Genomic DNA, 23385 nt, shown 5'->3' with positions numbered 1-23385 from the left:
TCCCCCTACAGGCCGCCTGGCGACAGTGCAGCCTGTGGCTCCAACGAGGAACCAACTTCAGCACCGTTAGCATTTCCCAGTTAGCCACCAGTCAACGTTAGCCGTTTTAGTTTTAACTGGTTACATGCGACTTATTCGACTTGTAGCCAGTTTGACAAGGTCGCTGGGAAACAGAGGCTTACTGGTGTTAAGTGGTGTCGCCTCTATGTTGTCATGACATGTAAACCTAGACTAACAAAGGAGCTTTAGCAGAGTTGTAGTTCAGCTGGTTTTTGGAACTACATTTCCCATCAGCGCGGGTAACAGATTTTTTTTTTTTTTTTTGCAGGAAGTGGCCCGGTGACGTCATCGGCGTGACATCCGGTTGAGGAGCGGAGAGCTGATCCTGGACGAGGACGAGCTCTCTCAGCAGCAGGAACAGAGGGAGACAAATGGACAGACCTGGACGGCTCTGCGGGCCTCAAAGGGACAAAGCTGCTGCTGAATGAAGAGACAGAGACACCGTCCCCCACCAGGTGAGAGGGGGGGGGGGGAGGGGGGTGTTTTCTTTAAGATACCAGACCCTGAATGCCTCAGAGGAATGCTGGCTCATGACAGTGAATGTAAAGCGTAGCTGACGGTCCAGTAGCACCGTGGGGCTTTTAGCACAACCATGAAGTTGAATGTTTTCTGTTCTTCAGTGTCCACAGACTCAGTTTGCTCTGGTGGGAGGAGACCTCGCACCGACGTGGATGTTGTTGTTGTTGTTGTTGTTGTTGTTGAAGTGAAACAGAGCAGTCGTTGTCTGTGTGCTCCCCTCCCCTCCCCTCTGTCTCTGTCAAGTCCACATGACAGCAGATCCTACAAAACAGCTATAAATCAGCAACCCCAGGACGATAATTCACTCAGAGTGGATCACTACATCTGGGAAACTAGGCCATCTCTGCCAACAGTATAGAAAAACAAATACACTTTTAAACATTAACCTTCACTGAGGAACAGCAGAGGTGCTATTTCACACATTAAAAATGCCACATATTTAATGTCTGTGTCCATTTTTCAGTTCAGCACCAGCTTATTACATTACATTACAGTCATTTAGCAGACGCTTTTATCCAAAGCGACTTACAATAAGTGTATTCAACATAGGTATTCAAGAGAACTACTAGTCACCAGAAGTGCATCTCCTTTTTTAAACAAGCATCTAAGAGCATAAACCAGAGCAAAAGTACAGTGCAGAAGCAAACTAATATGAATACAATAAGTGCAACAAACTAATACGAATACAATAAGTGCAACAAACGAATACAATAAGTGCAACAAACTAATACGAATACAATAAGTGCTAAGTGGAAGGCTCAGGGGAATGAGAGTGATCATGAAATAAGATATGTCAAGATCTGACCACTGCAGCTAAACTCTGACTTCAAACTTTCAAAAGCTGAGACACGTCTTATGAGAGGCAGTAGCTCAGTCCGTGGGGACTTTGCTTGGGAACTGGAGGGTCATGTTTGTATCGAGTGCGGAGAGTGGACTGGTCTGTGCCAGTTTGCCTCCTGGGCACTGCCAATGTGCCCTTGAACAAGGCACCACACACCCAAAATGCTCCCTGGGCTCTGTATAGTAGCTGCTTAATGCTCCTGAGTTATATGCAGAGACACATTTCAGTACATTGAGTGCTGTGCAGTGTACGATTGAGGGTGACAATAAATGTTGATTTTAGATTTATTACATCATGGATAACAATAATACCTTAATTAAGGACACAAAGAGAAGGTCCATAGCATACTGAATAAATACAGACAATATATACAGACATAGAATAAATTACAGTAATAAAAAGCAACTAATAAATAGTAATACATAAGCAGCTTCTTCATAAAGAAAGACAGAAATCAGCAAACCGCACCGACATGCACACAGGAGCGCCAGTGGCTTAAGTCTGGATGAGAACCTGATAGAGCTCATTAGGGTTGGCCAAGGCCAGAATTATACCATTTTATGAAACAGACATTCAGCACCTGTATTGTACATAAGCTTTTGTATTACTGCAAAGCAGGTGGGCCCACTGACATTTACAAAAAAAATTGAAGATCACCTCAAATATATCTATTAAACACCTCAATGCTGACCAAATGTCAATGCATTTGAAAAAAGACAACAAAGAGACGAGGATGTGAATGTCCCAAAAATTAGGGAATCAAAAGTAGACCTGCAAGTGCTGCTCTCTGTTGCAACTGTCAAACAGTTATGTATGCAAACGTGATTTTTCTGCAATGATTGAAGAGCAGGACCTCAGTTACTCTGGCTAATCATACATACTTCACTGTGAACAATTCCTAGTTGGAATACTTACGTATTTCCTATGAAAACTGTTAAGAGCGTGCTTGTAATTTGGGTAAATTGACCCTTAGTGCTTTATCAAACCTTTCGGTATTTGTTTTTGTTTTGCAGTGATCAAAGCTAACTGTGATGCAACATTTCGTTAATGCATCTTTCTCTTTCTCCAGGCAGCTGTCAGTCCCAGCTTGTGTAGACTATCAAGCCTCCAGGTTAGGCCATGAATAAACAACCAAGCAAGGAGAGTCTGAAGGACAAGGTGAAGGGGATCTTTGGGCTGGGACCCCCGAGGCCTCCGAGCAAACAGAGTGAAACGAGACCATCCGAGTTTATCATAACGACCGACATCATCAAGGTGTGCAGAAGAGATGAGCATCTGTGCATCTTCTTTCACACTCAAACTCACCATGCTTTTTCCCCCATCATGTTTTTGCTTTGTGTCACGGCCTTTCCTCTTTCCCTTGATGTTTTTCAGGAGCTCCAGCCGGACTGCGGTCTGAGCAACCGTGTTCGCATGATGAATCATGTCTGTGATCTTGCCAAAACAAAAAAATTTGAGGAAGTGAGTCATCTACACTTGTGACATGTTTTGTAACAGTGGTATTTGTTATGGTCTGTGTTGGTCAAAATCTCTGTGTGTACGTACGTATTATTTCAGCATGCAGTGGAGGCCGTATGGAAAGCCGTGGAGGACATGCTGACTCCGGAGCAGCCACTTGAGGCCAGACACGCTGTCCTTCAGTTGCTGAGGGCCATTATACACGGACAGGTATAAAGACACGATACGCACAGTAAATACAAAATGAGATTATAGTTCCTGTCATTTCATAAAGTCATGCTCATTGTTTATTTGAAGGGTGAGCGGCTCGGGCCCCTGAGAGCCTACTTTTTCAAGGTGATCAGAGATTACCATCCGTGCAATGAGGACCTCTCTGATAGGCTGGAAGTCTTCAAGGCCTTAACCGAGAACGGGAAAGACATCACTTACCTGGAAGAAGACATAGGTGAAAAAAACCACACAAAATAAACTTGAAAAAGATGGGTGGTATTATGTTGCGTACTAATTAGTTGTATTTGTTCAAGCTAATATGAACTAGCTTTGTAGTAATGTTTGTAATTGTTACTTCTAAAGGCATGACTTTCCTTTTACACACCTAATTCCCTGGTATTATTATTTCCTCTCCTCCAGCACGCTTTGTCCTCCTGTGGATGGAAATAGGACTCACCTCTGACTTTCTCCATGTTCTCGTAAATCTGGTGAAGTTCAACAGCTGCTACCTTGACCAAAATGTCTCCATCATGGTCCAGTAAGTCAGATGCAGACAGACAGACGTACACTCTTCTGTTTCTTTTTTCCAGAAAATGTTATTAACATGCATGTTTTTGCTTGTTCTCTGAAGGAAAATCTGTCTACTGTGCAATAGAACAACATCTTCAACAGATATTGAGGTGGGTATTTTTTTCTCTTTATTTTATTTTGAGGTTTCTGTTAAACTGAAGCAACGATAACTACTCACTAAAATAATAATAATAATAATAATAATTCTGCTGAATTTATGAATCTCAGAGATGTTTAACTTTGTGTTGTTTCTTCTTCCAAGCACTGTGTAAAAATAATGAACATGGTTGGTTTGTATTTAACACTAGTCTCAGGTGAGGTTGAACTCCAGGCCTGTGCGTATGATCTGCTTATCTGTGTCTGTGTGTGTTCTGTGTGGTTGTGTATGATGTTTCCAGGTGGCATTACAAGTACTGGATGCAGTGGTGTGTTACAACTGCCTGCCCTCAGACTCTCTCACTGTCTTCATCATCACACTCTGTCGTACTGTCAACGTCAAGGAGTTCTGTGAATCCTGCTGGAAGGTGAGCGAACACACATGCACATATTAACACGCACACACCAACACTTTTTTTCTTTTGTCTGAAAGCTCTGATGCAAAAGAACATTATTCACAACCGCCTTCCTCTGATCTTCTCTCCTCTGTTCTTTGTTGTTCGGCTCTGGGCTTCTGCAGTTGATGAGGAAGGTGTTGGGGACTCACCTCGGCCACAGTGCCATTTACACCATGTGCCGCATAATGGAGGAGAGGTATTAAACAGTTTAAGAATAATTCTGAGCTTGTAGTCCATCATGTATCATTGTTCTCCTGTCATGTGTGTCTGTCTAACTACCTGCAACGTCCACCAGAGTGTACATGGAGGATGCACCACTGTTGAGAGGAGCTGTATTCTTTGTTGGGATGGCACTGTGGGGCGCACACAGACTCCCCGCCCTCAAAAACACACCTACTCTTGTTCTACCATCTTTCTACAAGGTAAAACGCATACAGTACATGTATTTATTCGCAGTAGGCATGTGCTCAGAGTAAAAGTTATTGTCTGATTATATTATCTTGGCCAAAAGGATTTCATGGCTTAAATTATATGAAAACAAAACTAATGCATACTGACATTTTTGTTTTCATTTCACAAATAATGATTATTTTCACTATTAAATGAATCGGTCTCCTCAATTTTCTTCAATTACTAATTTTGTCTACAAAACGTCACATAGCAGAGAATTAAAAAAAAGACATTTACCTTAAGTTCAAGCTGACACATTAAAGTTTCTTGTTTTGTCCAAACTCACGGATAACAAAAAGGAACAATGTGTGGGATTTAGGGGGGCAGAAATGGAATATAATATTCATAACCATGTTTATATTAGTTTAGAATCAGCTGAAACCAAGAATCGTTGTGTTTTGGTTAGCTTAGAATGAACCCTTCATAGGGAGCGGGTCCTCTTCAGAGTCCCCGTCATGTTTCTTCATTAGCTCAGAGTTGACAAACCAAACATTGTCTCTAAAAAGAGCCTTTAGCACGTTGAACTGGAAGCTTGAATTTTGGTGGCGCAAAAGTGAAACGCATATATTTACATGCATGCTGCTGTGCCAAGTATAACATGTGAGGCATAGGCTGGATCTTCCTTTCTGTTATTAGAGTTACTCAAACTGTAGATATTTTCTATTAAGCAGTATCCAGTGTGACTTTATCAGCTGTTGCGTCATCCCTAGTTGAACAGTAAAGAGACATGAAAAATGACTAAATGAAAGGTAGTCTGAAAGAACAAGACTGTACTTGATACTATAAACGTAATAAATCAGTTGTGATAACTGTGGCCGTCTGACCTCTGCCATTCAGGCCATGTCGTCTGCCAATGAGGTGGTGTCCTATGAAATCGTCCTCTCCATCACCAGACTGATCAAGAAGTACGGCAAAGAGCTGCAAGTGGTCACCTGGGACATCCTGCTGGGAATCATAGAGCGACTGCTGCAGCAGATCCAGGTACACTCATACACACTGCACATGTACACACATACACAGATGAAAACACCCGTTTTTTTCTGACTAAGTGGCCCACCTCATGTGTCGTCACAGACAATAGGCAGTGCGGAATTGAAGGCCATCGTGTATGAGCTGCTGACCACAGTAGAGGAGCTGTACGAGCAGAACGGTTACCACGGCTCCACAGAGAAGTTCTTCAGTCTGGTGGAGAAATGTGCTGACAAGAGACCCGTTAGTGCTTTTGAGTTTCCATCCCTTGTTGTCACCCTTTGTTCTCATTTGGTCCTCTTCACATACTGCTGCTTCTTTTCTAATCTTAATCTTGTGTGTCTCTGCGACAGGATGCATCAGTGCTGACCCTCATCTCGTACAGGGCCCAGTCCATCCAGCCAGCCAAGGACGGCTGGATTCAGAGCCTTCACCGCCTCATGGAGAAATTCTTCAGGTAGGATGCACATAACGATGATGGTGATTATAGCCAACGTCTCTCTGACGAGATTTGGGTATTTTATTTGTGTCCCTTTTTGTTACTCATCACCTTGAACCCTGTATCATCCGATCTCAGCTGTACTGTAATCTTTCCTGTTATCTTCTATGTCTCTCTGAAAGGAACGAGACTCGCAGCGTGATAAGGATCAAAGTGCTTCATATCCTGTCCTTCGTTCTCAGTACCAACCGACAGCTTTACGAGGTCTGTACGCTCACACACATGCACATTTGCATTCTTACTAACTGTCAAGTCTACCGTCAATGTAATTGTATGTCTGTAACATATCTGTTTAACTGTTTTGCTGTAGTTCACTAATGTTTGGTTAACTTTGATCTTTGTTTTCTCAGGTCATTTCAATTCCACAAGATAAAACTCTTATTTTCTTCTTTGACTTGTTCCAGGATGAGTTGATTGAAATGGTGGTGATCCCCCAGCTCAGTGCCATAGCTGAAGACCGGGACCTTGCGGTCCGAAAACAGGCCACCCAGCTCCTGGTGGACCTCGCTGAGGGCTGCAACACGCACCACTTCACCAGCCTGCTGGACATCATTGAGCGGGTACATACACACACAAACACACACAAATGTTCATGTTGTCTCACTCTAACCCTAATGAGGTAATTTAATTATGTCAATTCCAGCCATGATGAGGTCATTTCAGTATATTTTTCCTGTGTAGGTGGCCAGTCGCTCTCTGCTGTGTTCAGGGCCCCTGGAGGTTTCTGAGAGAGACCCCACAGCAGAGTCTCCTATGGAGGACGTCAGGACTGCTATACTGGGCCTGCTGGAAATCCTGCAGGTACAGAGAGCTGATTCACAAAAGTGAAATTAAGATTAATGTTAAGAAATTATTTTAGAACAAGATAAGGTTTTAAAGGGATCTGAAATTTGAATACAAAATATTGTTATGTCTATCAAACATAATTTGTTTTGATATTAACAAACCTTTTTAAGTTGCTGTAAGCAGAAAGAATGAAAAAGTGCGTTTCTGTGATTTTTAGATGCTTGAAAGTTTACAGACATATCAGTAGTGTTTGTAAACATAGCTGAGAATAAATATCTTAACTTTACTCATTAGTATATATTTATTTTGAGTTTTATCATGAACCTAAAAAAATCAAGTGATAAAAAGAATTGCACTGGAAACCTTTTTTTCCGGCGGCGCTGTTGAAAAATGATTTTCTGTGAATCTGGGAGAAATGTAATGAATCTGGTGATTGACCTTCATCTCGTTCTCTCCTGGCAGAGCAAACTCTACAGCCTACCAGCCGGTCACGCGGGTCGCGTGTATGAGTTGCTTATCAGCCACCTGCAGCTTCACTACAAGAATAAGTACTGTTCAGCTATCGCTTCCAGTATTAGACTACAGGTAAGGGGGTTCATTTTTTCTGTGCATATATGTGTATCTCTTATTCCATTTGTAACGTACATGCTACTTCTTTTGTCTTTTAACTTTTACTCTCTCGTTAGGTGTTTGACTTCTTCCTGATGATGCGAGCAGACTCTCTTCACCGTCTCGGGGTCCCCAACAAAGACAGAGCTATGAGGTTCAGCCCTTACTGCTACTGTGACACAGGGTGAGGACGCACACACATTACATTTTTCCACAGTTCTGACCTGCATCTGTTTGGCTCATAATAATCCAGTCAACTAGATTTGAACTATTGTTATAAGTTAATTGGGTCCTTTGTTGTTTCAGGGAGCCAGAGAAGCGTGCGAGTGAAAAGAAGCCTGCAGGCTCAACGTCTCCTCCGGCTGGCAGCCCTGCTCCCCCCACCGCTCCTCCTGCTTCAACAGGCTCAATACGCTCGGCCTACCTGCCCTACGCACCAGCCTTCAGTGTGCTCCTGCAGTGCCTCAAGATGGTACACACAAAATTATTGTATCCAACTTACAGATGAGTAACATGCATTGAGTACAAATTTGTGTCTGCTATTTATTGTAGAGTAAATAACTGAGCATCGGTATTGCTCCAAGGTTCATTCCCCTTTGTAGCTATTTACCTTGCACAGCAAACAGAGCCGCTTGTAACAGATGGTTACAGTGATTCCCTGCTATCTTTAAATACTTCAGACATGGTTCATTTTTCTCTTGTAGGAGACCGATTGGAAGGTGCTGAAGCTGGTTCTTGACAAGCTGCCGTGGACTCTGCAGTACAAAGTGATGCTGCTCACGTCACCTTGCAGCTTGGACCAGCTCTGTTCTACACTCTGCTGCATGGTAGAGCAAATAAAGACACATGCAGGAATATCTATGCTTGCAAGTCTGTACACATGTGAATATGCTTGAGTACACATGACCGAATGTCACTAGACTATATGTTGCTCTTTTTTTTGTCTGTGTGCTCGTAGGTGACAGATCGGCTGATCTCCGAGCGCTTGAAGAAGACCCCAGAGGGGTTTTCTCGCACTGATGTTCAGTTGGCGGTGGTTCCTGTCCTCACAGCGATCACCTCCTACCATAACTACCTGGAGCAGGCGAGACAGGTACTAACGATGGTCTGTGGAAAGTAATAGTCCAGATCACCAACAGGTTTCTAGGATGTTCTGAAGCTTGTATGTTGGGTTTACTGACTGCCAGAAGATCCATGGCTTGTGTTTGTGTACCACACAGATTTACCAGCCCCTCCACACACATATATGGAAGCAGTTATTTCCTTGCTGGAATGACATTAGTTAATTTCCTTTCCCCTCTACAGAGAGAACTGGTGCAGTGCCTTGAGACCGGCCTCATTTACCGCTGTGCCAAGCAGTGTGTGGTGGCTCTTACAATGTGCACGGTGGAGATGCCTGACATCATGATCAAGCTCCTCCCCGCTCTTATCGTCAAGCTCACCCACATCTCTGCAACCGTTGCCATGGCATCTCCTATGCTCGAGTTCCTCTCCAGTGAGCACCACAAGCTTTTCTGAAAACTTCTTCAGAGTTATTCTTAAAAGTTTCCTTGTTCAATGTTCAAGGTCAAGGTGTTTTGTTTGATGTGTTTGTTCTTCTCTTCTCTTTCATAGCTCTGGTACGCCTGCCCCATCTGTACGCCAACTTTGTGGCTGAGCAGTATGTCAGCGTGTTTGCCATCTCTTTACCCTACACTAACCCTTCTAAGTAAGTGCTCACACACATACACACACACACACACACACAGAAACATGTGTATTCTCAAACGCACAGACACACTCTGACCTGTTTTGTTTCTTCCATTTCCATCAGGTTCAACCAGTACATCGTGTCTCTGGCCCATCATGTGATTGCCATGTGGTTCATACGCTGCAGACTACCCTTCCGCAAGGACTTTGTTCAGTACATCACAAAGGTCTGTGCTGGTTTGTCTTCCTACTTACCTTTAGTGGCTTATTTATGACATGCAATTTTAATTTTGAAATATAACATCAGACATATGTAAACATACCAAACACATGTAAATACAGAGACAAAAATGAGAAACAACACAATGCTGAGAGAAAGTACAAGAGCACAAATCAATCAACAGCTTCATGTAACTTCAAAATCTAACATGAGACATGAAATCAATCTTCTCATCAAACTCCCGGCAAGAAGGCGAATAAGAGCATTTCCCAAAATGTCAAACTGTTCCTTTAAAGCCTCCTAAATCAAACTGCAGACCTGTGACGTTACACCATGACAGGGAATCTGGTAAACTGAATGAGCCTTATCTTTAATCTTCTGACACAATTTGGAGTAGTTTGGAGTTGTAGCTGACCCCTGTATTGACTTGAACTACATTTCAGATTTGTGTCTAAATATCTTTATGTTCACATTGTTGTCTATGTGTTCAGGGTTTGCGTTCCAACGCCCTGCTGCCGTTCGATGACGGTCATGAGCAAAGTTCCTTTCGTGCCCGAAGCACCAGCCTCAATGAAAGGCCCAAGAGGTAAAGCATACGTACACACACACACACACACAGCTGCAAGTGCTGACTTCCAAACTAGCAGCCCCACACACAGCCCATTGTTGTGTAAGAGGGTCGGGGTTTTCAAGGTAACAGGTGACTCAGCATGACTGGTACTGTGTAGTGATGGCTGCAGTGACTCCTCTCAGGTTGCCATGGTGATCATTGGTTTGTTTTATTTATTGTTTCTGCTTTTTACATTTTGGAATTAGTTCTTTTCCTACCCGATTAGTTTTTGTGTTGTTCAAAACTCACTTTTGCTCATTTTAAAGGACATACATGGGATGGACAAAATAACACAAACACCTGTATAATATAATGCACTCTAAGACAAAAGACCTACAGTCGATTAAACATGTTTTGTGAGCACCCAGAGAGGTTTTCCTCCCTGTGGATGTCATTGAAGCTGTTGTTTGTGTGTCGTTGTATTGGTTTGCATCATATTGTCCAGATGTTTGTGTTACTGTGTCCACCGCCACCTGTAGCATGTAAAAATACATACTGAGCGATAGCTTTGGGAAAGAACTGTCTGGTTATCTTTCTCCTGCTATCACCTCTCACCATCTGACTGTTGTTTATCACCATAGTAAATACAAACTGTACATGTACACAAAGAAAATACACACTTTCACACAGAGGTGTAAGGAAGCTTTTCTCAGCAAGGCGCCATTCTTATCTGTACATGGTGTGAATGTTTGTTGAAAGTGTCATTATCGCCCTGATAAGCTGCGATAAAAGCATCCAAAGAAACGCATTACAACACAGTATAGGTGATCGGTGAGAGAGGGAGGGGACTGAGCCGAAGTTTAAACAGCTGAGACTCGGCAGACTATCTGGGCTTTGTCTGCATCACTCTGTAACAGATGTTTGATGAAGCACAGTTTCGCCGCCAACTGAAAAGAGGATAAAAAAGAAAGTTTCCCCCTGTTGTTTGGGTGGTTCGGTATGGACAGAGATCTCTACAAAAATCACCTATGATAAAAAAAAAACCACTGCTGTGTGTTCACGTCTTTTTCATACAAAAGAAGTGTTTTTAAAAAATGTAGTCTCCTCATTAAACTAATAATTCCACAGTGCATCACAGTGGATATTATGATGACCCAAAATAATGTCATTTAAGACCACATTACACTCCGGATGGGCCGATCCCTAAACAATCTATTACACTGCTTTCCCATTTATATCCTTTTTTTTTTTCTTTCTTTTGCCCAGAGATTGTAGCCTTTTATTAAATCCCTTCTCCTCCTCTTTTGTGCAATTACGTCCTTTTCCCCAAAGTCCCCTTAATCTTGGTTGGGTTGCCCACACCTAATGTTTTATTTAAAAGAACAAAACCTCCTAACACCCTTGCTGTCATTGCAATCAAGCACAATCCCTGTTGCAGCTTTTCATACTGATACATAGTGCCTCTGCTAACATCAGTTCCTACTTATCTTCCATTTAAAACCCACTTTCAGTGTTCCATAATGTTATCATTGATCCAGCGATATGTCATTGTGCTGCTCATAGCCCACTGTCGGGTTGGAGGACTGCATGTCTGATTTAATATGAATAATTGAATATCCAGCCCCGCCCTGTTATGGGAAACATCAAGGTTCAATTTAGTTTTTCCAAAAACCTTGATCACCTTTTGAAATCTATTACAAATGTACAATAATACGAGTCTTGTCCTTCATTGGCTCCCTTAGTGTATTTAGTCCAGACTTGCAATGCTCCAACCCTCATGCTTAACCCAGCATTTCATTTTCAGTTGGATATTTTTTCTTCTGTTTTAACTTCATTCAGTCAGGCCTGTGCTGAGTCCATCCCTACTACTTTACTTCTCCTGTACTAGTCCTTGGCTTCACTATGTACCTGCTGTGTGAAATAATGTTTATTTTGTTGCTCTCCTGAATACTTTCTGTGTGTATTTTCATTTCTGAGTAGCAGAAGCTGTTTTACCCTCTGCTGTAGCTTGTCTGTTTTTCCTTTTAGTTGATGTTTATCCTTTTTTTCAAATCCTCTTTTTCTTACTCCGCTCTCCTGTAATCTGATTCATAGTGTTCACTGCTGTTAATTTTCACCTTGTTTTGTTTTCTTTCAATTCTTCATTTGACCCCCTTCCCTGCATCCTGCGATTGGTTGCGTTGTGGTTTTGGGGGGTGGTCGTGTCATCCTGGATCCCTCTTACACTTCTCCTGGCCCCTCCCTTCTCCTGTGACCTCTGCCCTTTGACCTTCGTGGCCCTGCCCTTTTGTTCCCTGACCCCCCCCTCCACCCCTGCGTGGCTTGTGCCCTTTGCTCGGGTGCTCGGGTGCCGATTCCTGCTGTCTCCTGATACACCTCCATGCACCACACTATCTCCCCACACTCCAACACCACCCTCACGATGACCCACCCCCTTACTACCCACCGCCATCATATCGTCAACCCCGGGCCCGTTCCCCTCGCCGTGCGCCATGGGTACTCATCACCGCCCAGTCTGCGGGCAGCGAAAGTGGCGAAGGCGGCAGCAGCGGTAGCCAATAGCAGCAGCTCGCCAGTTAAAGAGCTGAGGGATCTGTCAGCCATGGATGCATTCCGCTCCCGCAGCATCAGTGTCTCCGAACACGCGGTCCGCAGGTTAGAAAAGAGCCTTCTGGGTAACAAAACAAAAAACAACAACAACCCAAACACTTGTTGCTTCCTCCATGGGATGGGGTGTAGGGTCATTGTCTTGCGGGTCCGTTGGGCGGGCGTTGGGTGGTTTGTTTGCCAGGGACACCTGGAGCGGGTGGTGCATGCTGGAGGAAGGTTTGTGTGTCGACCTTTTTGGTTTTGTTTTGGGCTGCAATCAAACACATGCTGTTTTAGATTTTGTTTTCATGATTTGCTTTTGCATGCAGTGTTTGCAGAGGACATCGGAAAACATTTGGTGTTTTTCTTTTTTGTTTTGTTCTAACTCCAATTTTGCTTTTATTTTCATCCAATTTTGTTTTTTTTGTTTTGCTGGGTGTATTGCTGACTGGTTTTGATTGGCCTAACAACAAATGAATGGCAGGAGGGATTGGTACAAGGCATGTGGATCCAAAGTGATGGGATGTTATCCTGATTGACAACAACCGCAACCTACAACTCTGCCTCCCTTTCCCTGTTGGGAGGGCACTTTAGCTTCCTCGGCTGGTGATAGGGACAACAGCAACACAACAGCTTTGTTTGCTTGCTTGCCTTTTGTTTGTTTTGCTCCACTGACAAACATACACTGTGCTGCTAAGACCATGGCAATCTCCTAGTGTGGTATTTTAAGACTAGCTGGGCAGATGTGAGCTTTTAAATGTTTGATTACAGACTTCTGTCACTTGTATCACTACACACAAACACTCTCTGCCTGACTTATCTTCATACCTTTAAGCTCTATCTATATATCTCTGCTTGGATGTATGATCTAACATTGCAGTTGTGAGATGTGGCAGCAGTGCCACTCTATTTGATATGTCCTACCCCTCCTGCCTAACAGATGGCAGCAAAAGCCCAGTGCTTTAAACTTGTAAAGTATTTTGTATTGAAATTCAGAGTGACACATGGAACTTTATAATACTAAACAACTGCAGTGTGGATCTTTTTAACCTGCTTCCACTGCTAAATTGCTGCAAATTTGTTTGTGTCTCTTGAACAGCTAAACCTGAGTGATGAGTTAGATTGAAGCCTGTTTTCTGGTGGACACTTGTTTCAGTTCAGACAACATGACCGTGATTTGTGACGCTCATACATCCATACTGACATCTGCACCTGCATTAAAAAGCAAAGCCTTATAAATTCCAAAATATTCAGCTTTCGTTTAAATTGTTTAAATGCATTGAAATAGCATAATGTGTGATAATACAATATCAGAAAGCAGTGACCATAACACACTCTGTTTCAGTCGTGAGCGTTTCATGGTCATGTTGTTTGGAATATTATTAGACATTGAAGTGAAAAATGATTCAGGGTAGAAGAATGGTAAGTACAAAATGTGTGGAATAGCTGTTTATTCACACACTGGGACTTGGTCTGAGTGAGAGGTTTCTTCTTATTGAAAAATATCCTTAAATCTCTCAGATTTCACTTTCTTACATTGGCATGTTTTTCCATTTTTTAAAACTTTTAAATTGTATTCTTCACTCTTATGTTACAGGGCTCAAACAAAGAAACGCTTAACTGTTCTCTCATGTTTTCTGTCATATTTATATTCTTTACCTTCTCTTTGGTTTGAAAACAGAGGCATGAAAACAGTCTACCTGCCTTCCCACAGAGATTAACAGAGACATCACAATTGGGCTCAGTTATCCCAGAGTGTTGTCGTAAATTGCTCATTTTGAGAGTGTTTACTTCCGAGCAGCGAGCCAACATGGCTTTTAGTATCTATCTCTCAAGGCCTGACTGAGACTGATGTTAACATCTGCTCACTCTACATTGAACACTCGTAAAGAGATTCAGCTGCAGCAAAACTTTAGTGTACAGTTAAACACAAATACACAGCTTCTACCTGCTGTTTTCTTTTCTGCAATCATGTTGCTTATTTATTATCAAAATGTGTTACACCTTAGATACCTTCTGTACTTTCTATACAGAGCTTATCTGCATCTAGGGAAATAACAGGGGTTTTGTATCACAGCTTATGAAGCCACTTATACCATGTCCCAGTGTGTGTTTATGTTTGTGTGCTTAAGAAAAGTTATCCGTTTATCTGTTGGTGCAGTTGCTTATACACACGCGTGGATGCATTGTGTTGCATGTGATACTAACAGAAACTTTGGTGATTTTTGTGTGGTGTTTGTGAAGTTCTGCATTTCTCTCTGTGTCTGTATAACCTGAGCTTGCATGAATCTGTGTGCACTGATTACATGTTAAACTATATCTAGAGCCTGCGTGCCTCCATCTTCCAGCTCTGTCCTTCTCACTGTTGTTTAACTTTCTCTCTGTTTCCTCCTGTAGGATGCACACCTCGACCACCACCTGCAGTCTGGGCTCGGCCGATGAAAACGCGGTGACTCAGGCAGACGAGGGGCTAAAGACTGTCCACCTGGAGCTCACAGAGACCTGTCTGGACATGATGGCACGATATGTCTTTTCCAACTTCTCCGCCCTGCCCAAAAGGTGTGCAATTTTTTTTTTTTTTTTTTTTGTTAATCAGTTTGTTTGCATGGCACTTTGCAACAGCGATGTTTTGTAAAAAAAGATTTGTGAAAAGCTGAAGCGGTCATGAAATTGATCTCTTTTGTCCTCTTAGGTCTCCCATCGCAGAGTTCCTGTTGGCGGGGGGTCGCAGTATGACCTGGCTTGTGGGCAACAAGCTGGTGACCATAACAACCGGAGGAGGGGTCAGAACGCAAGCGCTGCTTGGCCTGGACATGGCTGAACGCCTGGGAGGAGGAGGGGAAATGACGAGGTGAAGGATGCTCACATGCTAAAAAATGACAAAAAACTATTCTTTGATATTTGACTCTTGGGATGCCAAGATCAGTCTGTCTGTCTGTCAGTTGGTCGGTCCACCTCTTTGGTCCTGACGAAAATGTCTCGTCAACTATTGGATAGACATGAAATTTGGTCCAGATATTTTTGTTCCCTTGATGATAAATTCTAATAACTTTGGCATTTCTTTGATTTATTTTTCATCACTTCATGCCTATCAGCCTCAGCAAGTGCTGACTAATAAACATTAACATGCTAACTAAGATGGGGAACACGTTAAACGTAACATCTGCTGAACATGAACATGAATGTTAGCCTCTAGCTTGATGCACCGCTAAATATGCACAACTTTACAGAGTTGCTAGCATGGCTGTAGAGTCTTAGTCTTTTTAACTGCTTTTCATTCATATTTCTTACCTGGTCCTGCAGGTCAGATCCGTCACTTCATACCCGCATCACCAAAGAAGCTCCAGCCAAACTGGAGTCACAGTCAAGCCAACAGCACAGCAGAGCCACACGCATACGGGTCCGCTCCATGTCAGGTAATAAATACTCAGCTGTTTTAAAGGTCACACATGGCCTCGGTACTAGAACATCCCACAATACACCACCTTCTCTCATAATTTCAGACATCAACTATGGTTTCTGTATTGAAGAGAACTTCCTGATACTAAAATTTTAAAACTGTATCAACCTTTTTGCATAATAATTGCAGCCAAGATCTACCAATATAAATGGTATTTTCTGAAATAAAGCTTTTGAAACATCTTTTGAAGAGTAGGCAAATGGGTTGCATTACCAGAGTCTTGAATGAGAAATAATCAGGTTGCTTTTATCCTCCATAGATTTGCAGTCATGCTTTTACCAGAGCCTCTCTGTGTTATTACCTCGCCCTTTGACTGCAACCCACTCCACTCATGTCAGAAAGCCGTCATATTAGTGGCATTATTCATCATTATCCCTTATTGAGTCAGAGTACATTCAAAGAAAAATGAGGTGCAAAATTCGACTTCTTGGCTGTGATCTTCCATGCATTATTTTCTGTCTGTACTTTGTGTGCTTTGGATTTTTTGTTAGTATTTCTGGATAACTTCATAACTTCATACTGTGTACTTTAATGATGTACATCTCTTTGGCTTTGTTGCCATTATTGTCATCAGTACACATGTTTCCCTAAAGCAGACCTTTTGGATAAAAAACAAAACAAAAAAAGAGTTGAGTGTGAGGAATGAGTAATGTGACGAATAATGATGATGATGACGACGACCTTTCTCTCTCATTGCAGGTGGCCACGCTCTTCGTGCCGGTCCTGCTCAGAGTCTCAGTCCTCTGGTGTCCCCCTCTGAGGGGGAGTTAGCTGCTCCACTTTCTCCCCCCTCTGCTTCCACCCTGGATGGTCTGGGTCCACCCTCCTCCACCTCTGCTGCCCCGTCTGCTCCCGCTCCTCTTAAAGACAACCCCAGCCTGGCTGAGTTTATCCCCATGCTCACACAGGGTTGGGCAGAGATCTTCATACGGAGACCGTCTGGTATGCAAACAGCACTTAACAACAGCAACAAATGAAGGACCACCAAGTATCTGAGGATTATTGTTTTGTTATTCAAAGAAGGTTTAGCTGTGTGCCTGATTTTGGTTTTTTATTATGACCCCGTGCCCGAGACTGCCTTGACCGGTCCATTGTCGTGAACGAGATATCTTAGGAACCCATGTAGGGAATTTCTTCAAATTTGCACAAACTTCCTTCCTGGCTCAAAGATGGTTTTTGCCCTTAACTCAAGAATTTATATCCTAATTTTGACAATTTCCCACAGATATATGTAATAGGCTAAAATGATGAAGTGGTGACATTTTTTAAAGACATGGATTTAAATTTTAACATTACTTTTGTTTAGCGATTTTTTGTTATTATTGTCTTAATTATTTTTAACACAAGACCCTACCTAACTAAAAAATGACTATAAGTAACAATACGACAGACCATTTCTGAAGCATACCAGGTGCTGTTATATAGAATTTGTATATTTCAGGCTGTCCTTGATTGTGTTTCTGGACAATGTGAAAAAAAATTGCAGTAACTTGAAACCTGCACAAGGTTCTTAATTTATAACAGAACATGAAGTATGCTTTATTCTTTGTCATATCAGGGTTTTTTAAATTCTAGAGCATCTTGATAGTTTTCGGTGTTCAAACTATTTTTCTTTTTTACTTGCTGCATGTTTTATTTCTCAATGAATGCAGTGTTTTTCATCAGAGAAGTCACTTTAATGTCCACTACAGTATATTGTCCAACCCAAGCACATCTGAGCATCCGAGCACATTTCATGTCTTTGCAAGTTTATTTCCATACTGCTCTGATGGTAACGCGAGTAAGTGACAGGAGGAAAATTATAAAAAAATCTCTGACATGCTTTGGTAAACTTTGAACTCTGTCTCTGTCTGTCGTCCCAGGTAACACAAGCTGGCTGATGTGTCTGGAGAACCCACCCAGTCCCTTCTCCTCTGAGCTCGGCAACATGCCACTACAGGAGCTCTCCACTATCCTCATGGCCATGGAGGGAGTGAAGGAGCCTCCCACCCAGACAGCCAGCGCTCCTGCCAGCACCGCTGCTCCAGCACCAGCACCGGTCTCTGAGCCGCTAACACAGACGAACAGCAGCGCTGGGGGAAAGGCAAACCTAATCCAACGCTCAAACACTGGTGGGTAACAGTCTGAGGAGAGAAGGCTGGAATGGTCCAAATTTTATGTTATGTTTTCATCTTGCTTGTGTGTGTTGGTAGTCGTAATTCATCAATGCAGGTTAATTGTCCCAAAAATTTAAGTTCACAACAATGTCATTGTGTTATCAGTCAAATAAGCATAACAGTACCACCAGAATATTTAGCTACAGAACAGAAAATGCATGAACACATCCCGCCTGCCTACCTGTCTTTGGTCACATTTAATGGACCAGGTTAAGAGCCAAAGTGCCTGTAAATACTTTAACTGAACCTGATGAGGATCTATAGGCAAGCTTGGATGTGTTCAGGTCATTGATTGTCAAAGTCCACTGCTTTGACATGCTTTTTGTTTATAAGTCAAATGTCTTTTTTTTGCAGAAGCCTCCCGTTCAGTGGTGACCAGTGTTTCGTGCTTTTGTTCATTGTCTCGCCTCCTCTGGGGCTCACCTGCCTCCAGTTATTCATCTTCAAATGTTCTCTTTATTTACCTCATCAATCCATCTTTTTTCTTTACTCATTCTTTCTCTTTTTTTCTCACTGCCTTTGAGATTTTTTTCCATTGTTCTGATTAGTTTGTTTTTCATGTTTTTTCATCCTCACCACCATGCTGGTTTGTGATTGGCTGCGGTGTGTTATGTGGCGTCATGAGCCACCGACCTATCCTCTGGTGTCCCGACTGCAGTGGGCAGCTCTCTCTGGTCTCTGGGTTTGGGCTCTGCCCCCCCAGGTCCTCCGGTCCCCGGCAGGTTGCACAGGAGCATTTCCTGGGCAGGTACCGTCCACCACATGTGTGACCCCACGCCTCCCCCCTCCAAACAAAAACCCTGGTGTAGTTTATTTCTTCTTACTTGCACAATACAGTGGTCTGCCAGCACAAACTAGAAATTACATTCGATAACTTTTTATAATTTTCATTATATCCCCTTTACTGGAATTTATAAATGTTGGCAGAGAAAGTTGGAAATTATCTCTTACTTGCTTTTTACCGTGTAAGATCCAAAGAATATTATTTTCCCAATAAATGTTTTAAAGGAATAGTTTGACATTTTGGAGAAAAATGCTTGCTACAGTTGCATGAGAAGATGGAAATCCTTCTCATATCTGTCTATTGTTCAATATGAAGTTGGAGCCAGCAGCTGGTTAGCTTAGCATTAAAGACTTGAAACAGAATTCCCCACAATGTCAATCCATTCCTTTACTTGTAAATGAGATATGATGAGTAGGAGTTTTTTTGTCCATGTTGCACCTCTCTCCTGCACACCTGTCATATATGACTCTGTTGTGCAAAAAGACCTGCTGCTTTATACTCAAAATTGTGCAAGTGAAGGAATTCTGCATTTCTACTTTATCCATCAGTCTTCTATTAACACCGGGAGGGAGGCACCTCCACAAGAGATGCTGAAAACGTGCCTGCATTTGGATCAATTAGTCGAATGTCACTTAAAGATGGATAATGATTTATTTCTTCACCCTCTCCATGATTTATTTTTCACTCTTAATCATTTTCTCTAACTTTCTGTCGATGAAATATACTCCCAGGTTGATCTTTTAACATTTGAACCCCTGATGTTTGATCTGTTGTCAACAGTAAAGCCCAGAACTCATCCAACTAATAAGCTTTTCCTTGCCTTACTGGTAGACCAGTAGGGAGATGAAGGCATTTTCAGAGCTGCAGTTTTGACAGCCAAGTCACACAGACCCAATTGTACTGTTTTCTTCCTCTCTGAGTGTAGGGAAAGTGTTAGTTGGGAGATACAGGCCTTTGTCTGGGCTGCTTCTGCAATAGCTGCAGAGCTTTTGGGCCAAGATAACCAACCAAACAGATGCATGTGTCTTAATGGAAAAATTAAGTTAATGATCCAGTTAAGGATAGATGCTGCCTGCTGCAAACATTTGTCTTTATCTCTGATCTCTCTCTGGACTTGCTGTAGGTCATGATCTTAATGTCTGTTCATTTGCATTTATGTGTGTTTGTCTGACTGCCTTTGAGTTTGTTTGATCAATGTTGATACAACTGATTCTGTCATGTTTCCATGATTAATTCACTCATTTTAAACTTGACTACAATTTGGAATTTTAGAGGGAATGTGTGTGATGTGTCAAAATGACTGTGATGAAATCATTGATGTTTTTTGTGGGAGTCTTACACCTGCGTATGCCTTTATATCTCTCTGATTGTGTAACTAATGGTAGACAACATTTTTGTGTATGTGTGGTAGGGGGGCTACATCAGTTTTTATGAGTGTGTATCCACCTATAACCCACATGGTTGTTGCTTTGTCCTGCTGTAGATTCTGTGGTGGTGCTGGAGGAGGGGTCGGGGGTCACACCAGCAAACACCCCATCTGATTGGCAAGAGAGTGAAGAGTTTGAGCCAATGCCCTCTGATCCCATCTTCATGTCTGCGGACAAGTTCACGAAGACCCCACCGCCTGGAACGCTAAGCAGGGTAGGTAGTTTGTGTACTCTATTTTTTCATTCTGCACTCAAAACGGCGAATATATCTTATGTTGACTAGAATTTACAGAGAGTAATCAAAATACCATGTGTGCTACTGCATGGTTAACAATACGGACTAATAAACATTAATTTGCATGGCTTTTTTTGGCTGTACTGTCTCTACAAGCTATGAAAACCACCACTTCACCTGTTGTTGTGTTTTGTTGTCCTATACTCTTTAAAAGTGTTTCCCGACCCGTGCTCCTGCGTAACAAGGGAATGCCGGCACAGCCAGCATTTTTATTCCACACCTAAAGTATTATTCTGTGGTTTTGCACGTTTTTAGCAATTAGCCAATCAGGCTAAAACTTATGGTCCTTAAAAGTCTTCCCTTTTCTGTTTTGAAGTCAACTACTCTTATCTTTCTCCTCCAGTCCTCCTCAACCTCCAGTCAAGATGATGAAAAGTCAACACTCGAGGAAGTGAGTGAGGGAGCGATTCCAATCGATCAGCCCAATATGGGACCCTCTACCCCAGGCAGCCAGGGGCCCGAACTTCCCTTCCAGACCCACACTCAGTCCCAGGGTCATGGACTTAACAAGTCTAGCTCCTCTCCGGAGCTCCAGACCTTACCCGAAGCATTCTCCAAGGCTGCTATTGAGTCCGAGATTTTACAAGGAGACACATCGTGGCCCAGAGCACCTTCAGACAGCCAACCTCAGCCCCAGCAGCCCCAGATTGAGAAAGAGAAGGTGGAGGGAAACACCGGAGCGGATGTTAATGGACTGGGAGGTCAGAGTCAAGGGAGTGAAGGACAAGCTGTAGTGTCATCTCAAAGCGGAGGAGCAAGGATGAGGTTGGAGTTTCCAGCAGCAGCGGCACAACCCGGACCCATCTCCCCGAGCGGAGGCCATCGACCCCGGGGTCACACCATCTCAGTATCAGCTCCCTCCTCCAGGAGGGAGAGGAGGACGGAGAGGGACTCGTACCACAGTCGACCTGGACCCAGCAACACTGAGAAGATATCTGGACTGAGCCCCAGGTAATCCAAGACTTGCACAAACTAGAATAATTTTTTTGCCTCTGCCAACCAGTTAAGTCACATGTCACATCAATATACATACAAACTGTCCAAAATGTAAACACTTCATCATTTTATTTGATGAGACATTTGTCAGGAATTGTCATAAAAAAGCAATGTTATAGTATGTCATAAACATTAATATTATTGTACATCATTAAATCCAAAATCACAGCATGTAATAAAAACATTATCGTATAATATGTCCTTAAATATCTTTCAAATGTCATAGTATAGTATGTCATAAGTCATATTATAATGTATCATGAAAGTCATAGTTTAGTATGTGATAATAAAGTCATAGTATTAAATTAGATAAATAATCTAAAAAAGTCTTAGTATAGTATATAATAAAAATTCATGACAAATTCATAGTATTGAATGTTAAAAAATACTATGAAAAAAGAGTATAGTATTCCGAAAAAGTCAAAGTACTGTAAATCAGAAAGTCTTAAAGTCGCAAAAGTATTTAATGCGAAAAAAAGTCATTAAAAAGTCCTAGAAGTCATAAAAATATTTAGTATACTTTGTCAGATAAAGTCGTGTTATGGTTTAATAGTCTTTTATAAAGTTCTAGTATAAAAGGTAATAAAAGAGCCATAGTAATTTATGTCTAAAAAAGTCATCAAATTCACAGATTATACTAGGACTTTTTTAGGGATTTTAAACTATGAATTTTGTGGACATAACAGAAAGTAATTAAAATGTCACAGTACAGTATCGAGTAGTAAAAATGTAATTGTATAACATGTCTAAACAAGTTATAAAAAAGTCGTAGTATTGTATGTCTAAAACAAAGACAAAAATGTCATAGTATAGTTTGACGCAAAGCCATAATAACAGTCATTGTATTGCATGTCAAAGTATAGTATGTGTCAAAAGTCATAGTATAGTATGTTGAAAAACACGTAGTTGTTGACAAAAAGTCATAATAATGCGTGTCAAAAAGTCATAGTATAGAATGCCAAAAAGAATTCATGAAAAAAAGTAGTATAGTATGTCGAAAAAAGTCATAGTAATGTATGTCGAAAAAAAAGTCATAGTATAGCATGTCGAAGAAAGTTATGAAAAAAAGTCATAGTATAGTATGTCGGAAAAAGTTATGAAAAAAAGTCATAGTATAGTATGTCGAAAAAAGTCATAGTAATGTATGTCGAAAAAAGTAGAAAAAAATAATTGCATAGCATGTCGAAAAATTTCATGAAAAAGTCATAGTAATGTATGTCGAAAAAAAAGTCATAGTATATCATGTCGTAAAAAAATCATGAAAGTCATAGTATAGTATGTTGAAAAAAAGTCATAGTATAGTATGTTGAAAAAAAGTCATAGTATATCATGTCGAAAAAAAGTCACAGTATAGCATGTCGAAAAAAGTTTGAAAAATGTCATAGTATATAGCATGTATAGCATGTCGAAAAAAGTCATAGTATAGCATGTTGAAAAAAAATAAGTCATAGTATAGCATGTTGAAAAAAAGTCATAGTATAGCATGTTGAAAAATAAGTCATAGTATAGCATGTTGAAAAATAAGTCATAGTATATCATGTCGAAAAAGGTTATGAAAAAGTCATAGTATAGTATATGAAAAATAATTCATGAAAGTCATAGTATAGTATGTTGAAAAATAAGTCATAGTATAGCATGTCGAAAAAAGTCATAGTAATGTATGTCGAAAAAAGTCATAGTAATGTATGTCGAAA

General features: G+C 41.6%; 1 protein-coding gene across 3 annotated transcripts in view; it reads left to right on the top strand.

Moving 5' to 3' along the window:
* Window positions 1–23385, top strand: part of tsc2 (TSC complex subunit 2) — a 28346-nt gene that overhangs the window by 1797 nt on the left and 3164 nt on the right. Inside the window, exons 2-35 of one of the 3 annotated variants that reach the window (XM_054604587.1) lie at window positions 329–515; window positions 2490–2674; window positions 2795–2881; window positions 2978–3088; window positions 3176–3323; window positions 3509–3626; window positions 3720–3768; window positions 4057–4182; window positions 4335–4408; window positions 4508–4634; window positions 5500–5643; window positions 5737–5874; window positions 5985–6088; window positions 6253–6334; window positions 6535–6690; window positions 6812–6931; window positions 7379–7501; window positions 7603–7709; window positions 7832–7997; window positions 8230–8352; window positions 8484–8618; window positions 8831–9020; window positions 9140–9233; window positions 9339–9441; window positions 9926–10020; window positions 12499–12639; window positions 14971–15132; window positions 15266–15424; window positions 15877–15989; window positions 16733–16975; window positions 17896–18144; window positions 18848–18937; window positions 20457–20614; window positions 21039–21646. In XM_054604587.1, the coding sequence (XP_054460562.1) occupies window positions 2540–2674; window positions 2795–2881; window positions 2978–3088; window positions 3176–3323; window positions 3509–3626; window positions 3720–3768; window positions 4057–4182; window positions 4335–4408; window positions 4508–4634; window positions 5500–5643; window positions 5737–5874; window positions 5985–6088; window positions 6253–6334; window positions 6535–6690; window positions 6812–6931; window positions 7379–7501; window positions 7603–7709; window positions 7832–7997; window positions 8230–8352; window positions 8484–8618; window positions 8831–9020; window positions 9140–9233; window positions 9339–9441; window positions 9926–10020; window positions 12499–12639; window positions 14971–15132; window positions 15266–15424; window positions 15877–15989; window positions 16733–16975; window positions 17896–18144; window positions 18848–18937; window positions 20457–20614; window positions 21039–21646 (4778 nt within the window). In that variant the 5' untranslated portion in view covers window positions 329–515; window positions 2490–2539. The remainder of the gene's footprint in view (window positions 1–328; window positions 516–2489; window positions 2675–2794; window positions 2882–2977; window positions 3089–3175; window positions 3324–3508; window positions 3627–3719; window positions 3769–4056; window positions 4183–4334; window positions 4409–4507; window positions 4635–5499; window positions 5644–5736; window positions 5875–5984; window positions 6089–6252; window positions 6335–6534; window positions 6691–6811; window positions 6932–7378; window positions 7502–7602; window positions 7710–7831; window positions 7998–8229; window positions 8353–8483; window positions 8619–8830; window positions 9021–9139; window positions 9234–9338; window positions 9442–9925; window positions 10021–12498; window positions 12640–14970; window positions 15133–15265; window positions 15425–15876; window positions 15990–16732; window positions 16976–17895; window positions 18145–18847; window positions 18938–20456; window positions 20615–21038; window positions 21647–23385) is intronic. The other 2 variants (XM_054604583.1, XM_054604586.1) reach the window with 2 other exon arrangements.

This window comes from Anoplopoma fimbria, chromosome 9, assembly GCF_027596085.1.
Source record: "Anoplopoma fimbria isolate UVic2021 breed Golden Eagle Sablefish chromosome 9, Afim_UVic_2022, whole genome shotgun sequence".
Classification (NCBI taxonomy): Eukaryota; Metazoa; Chordata; class Actinopteri; order Perciformes; family Anoplopomatidae; genus Anoplopoma; species Anoplopoma fimbria.
This window is presented reverse-complemented; position numbering and strand designations above follow the sequence as displayed.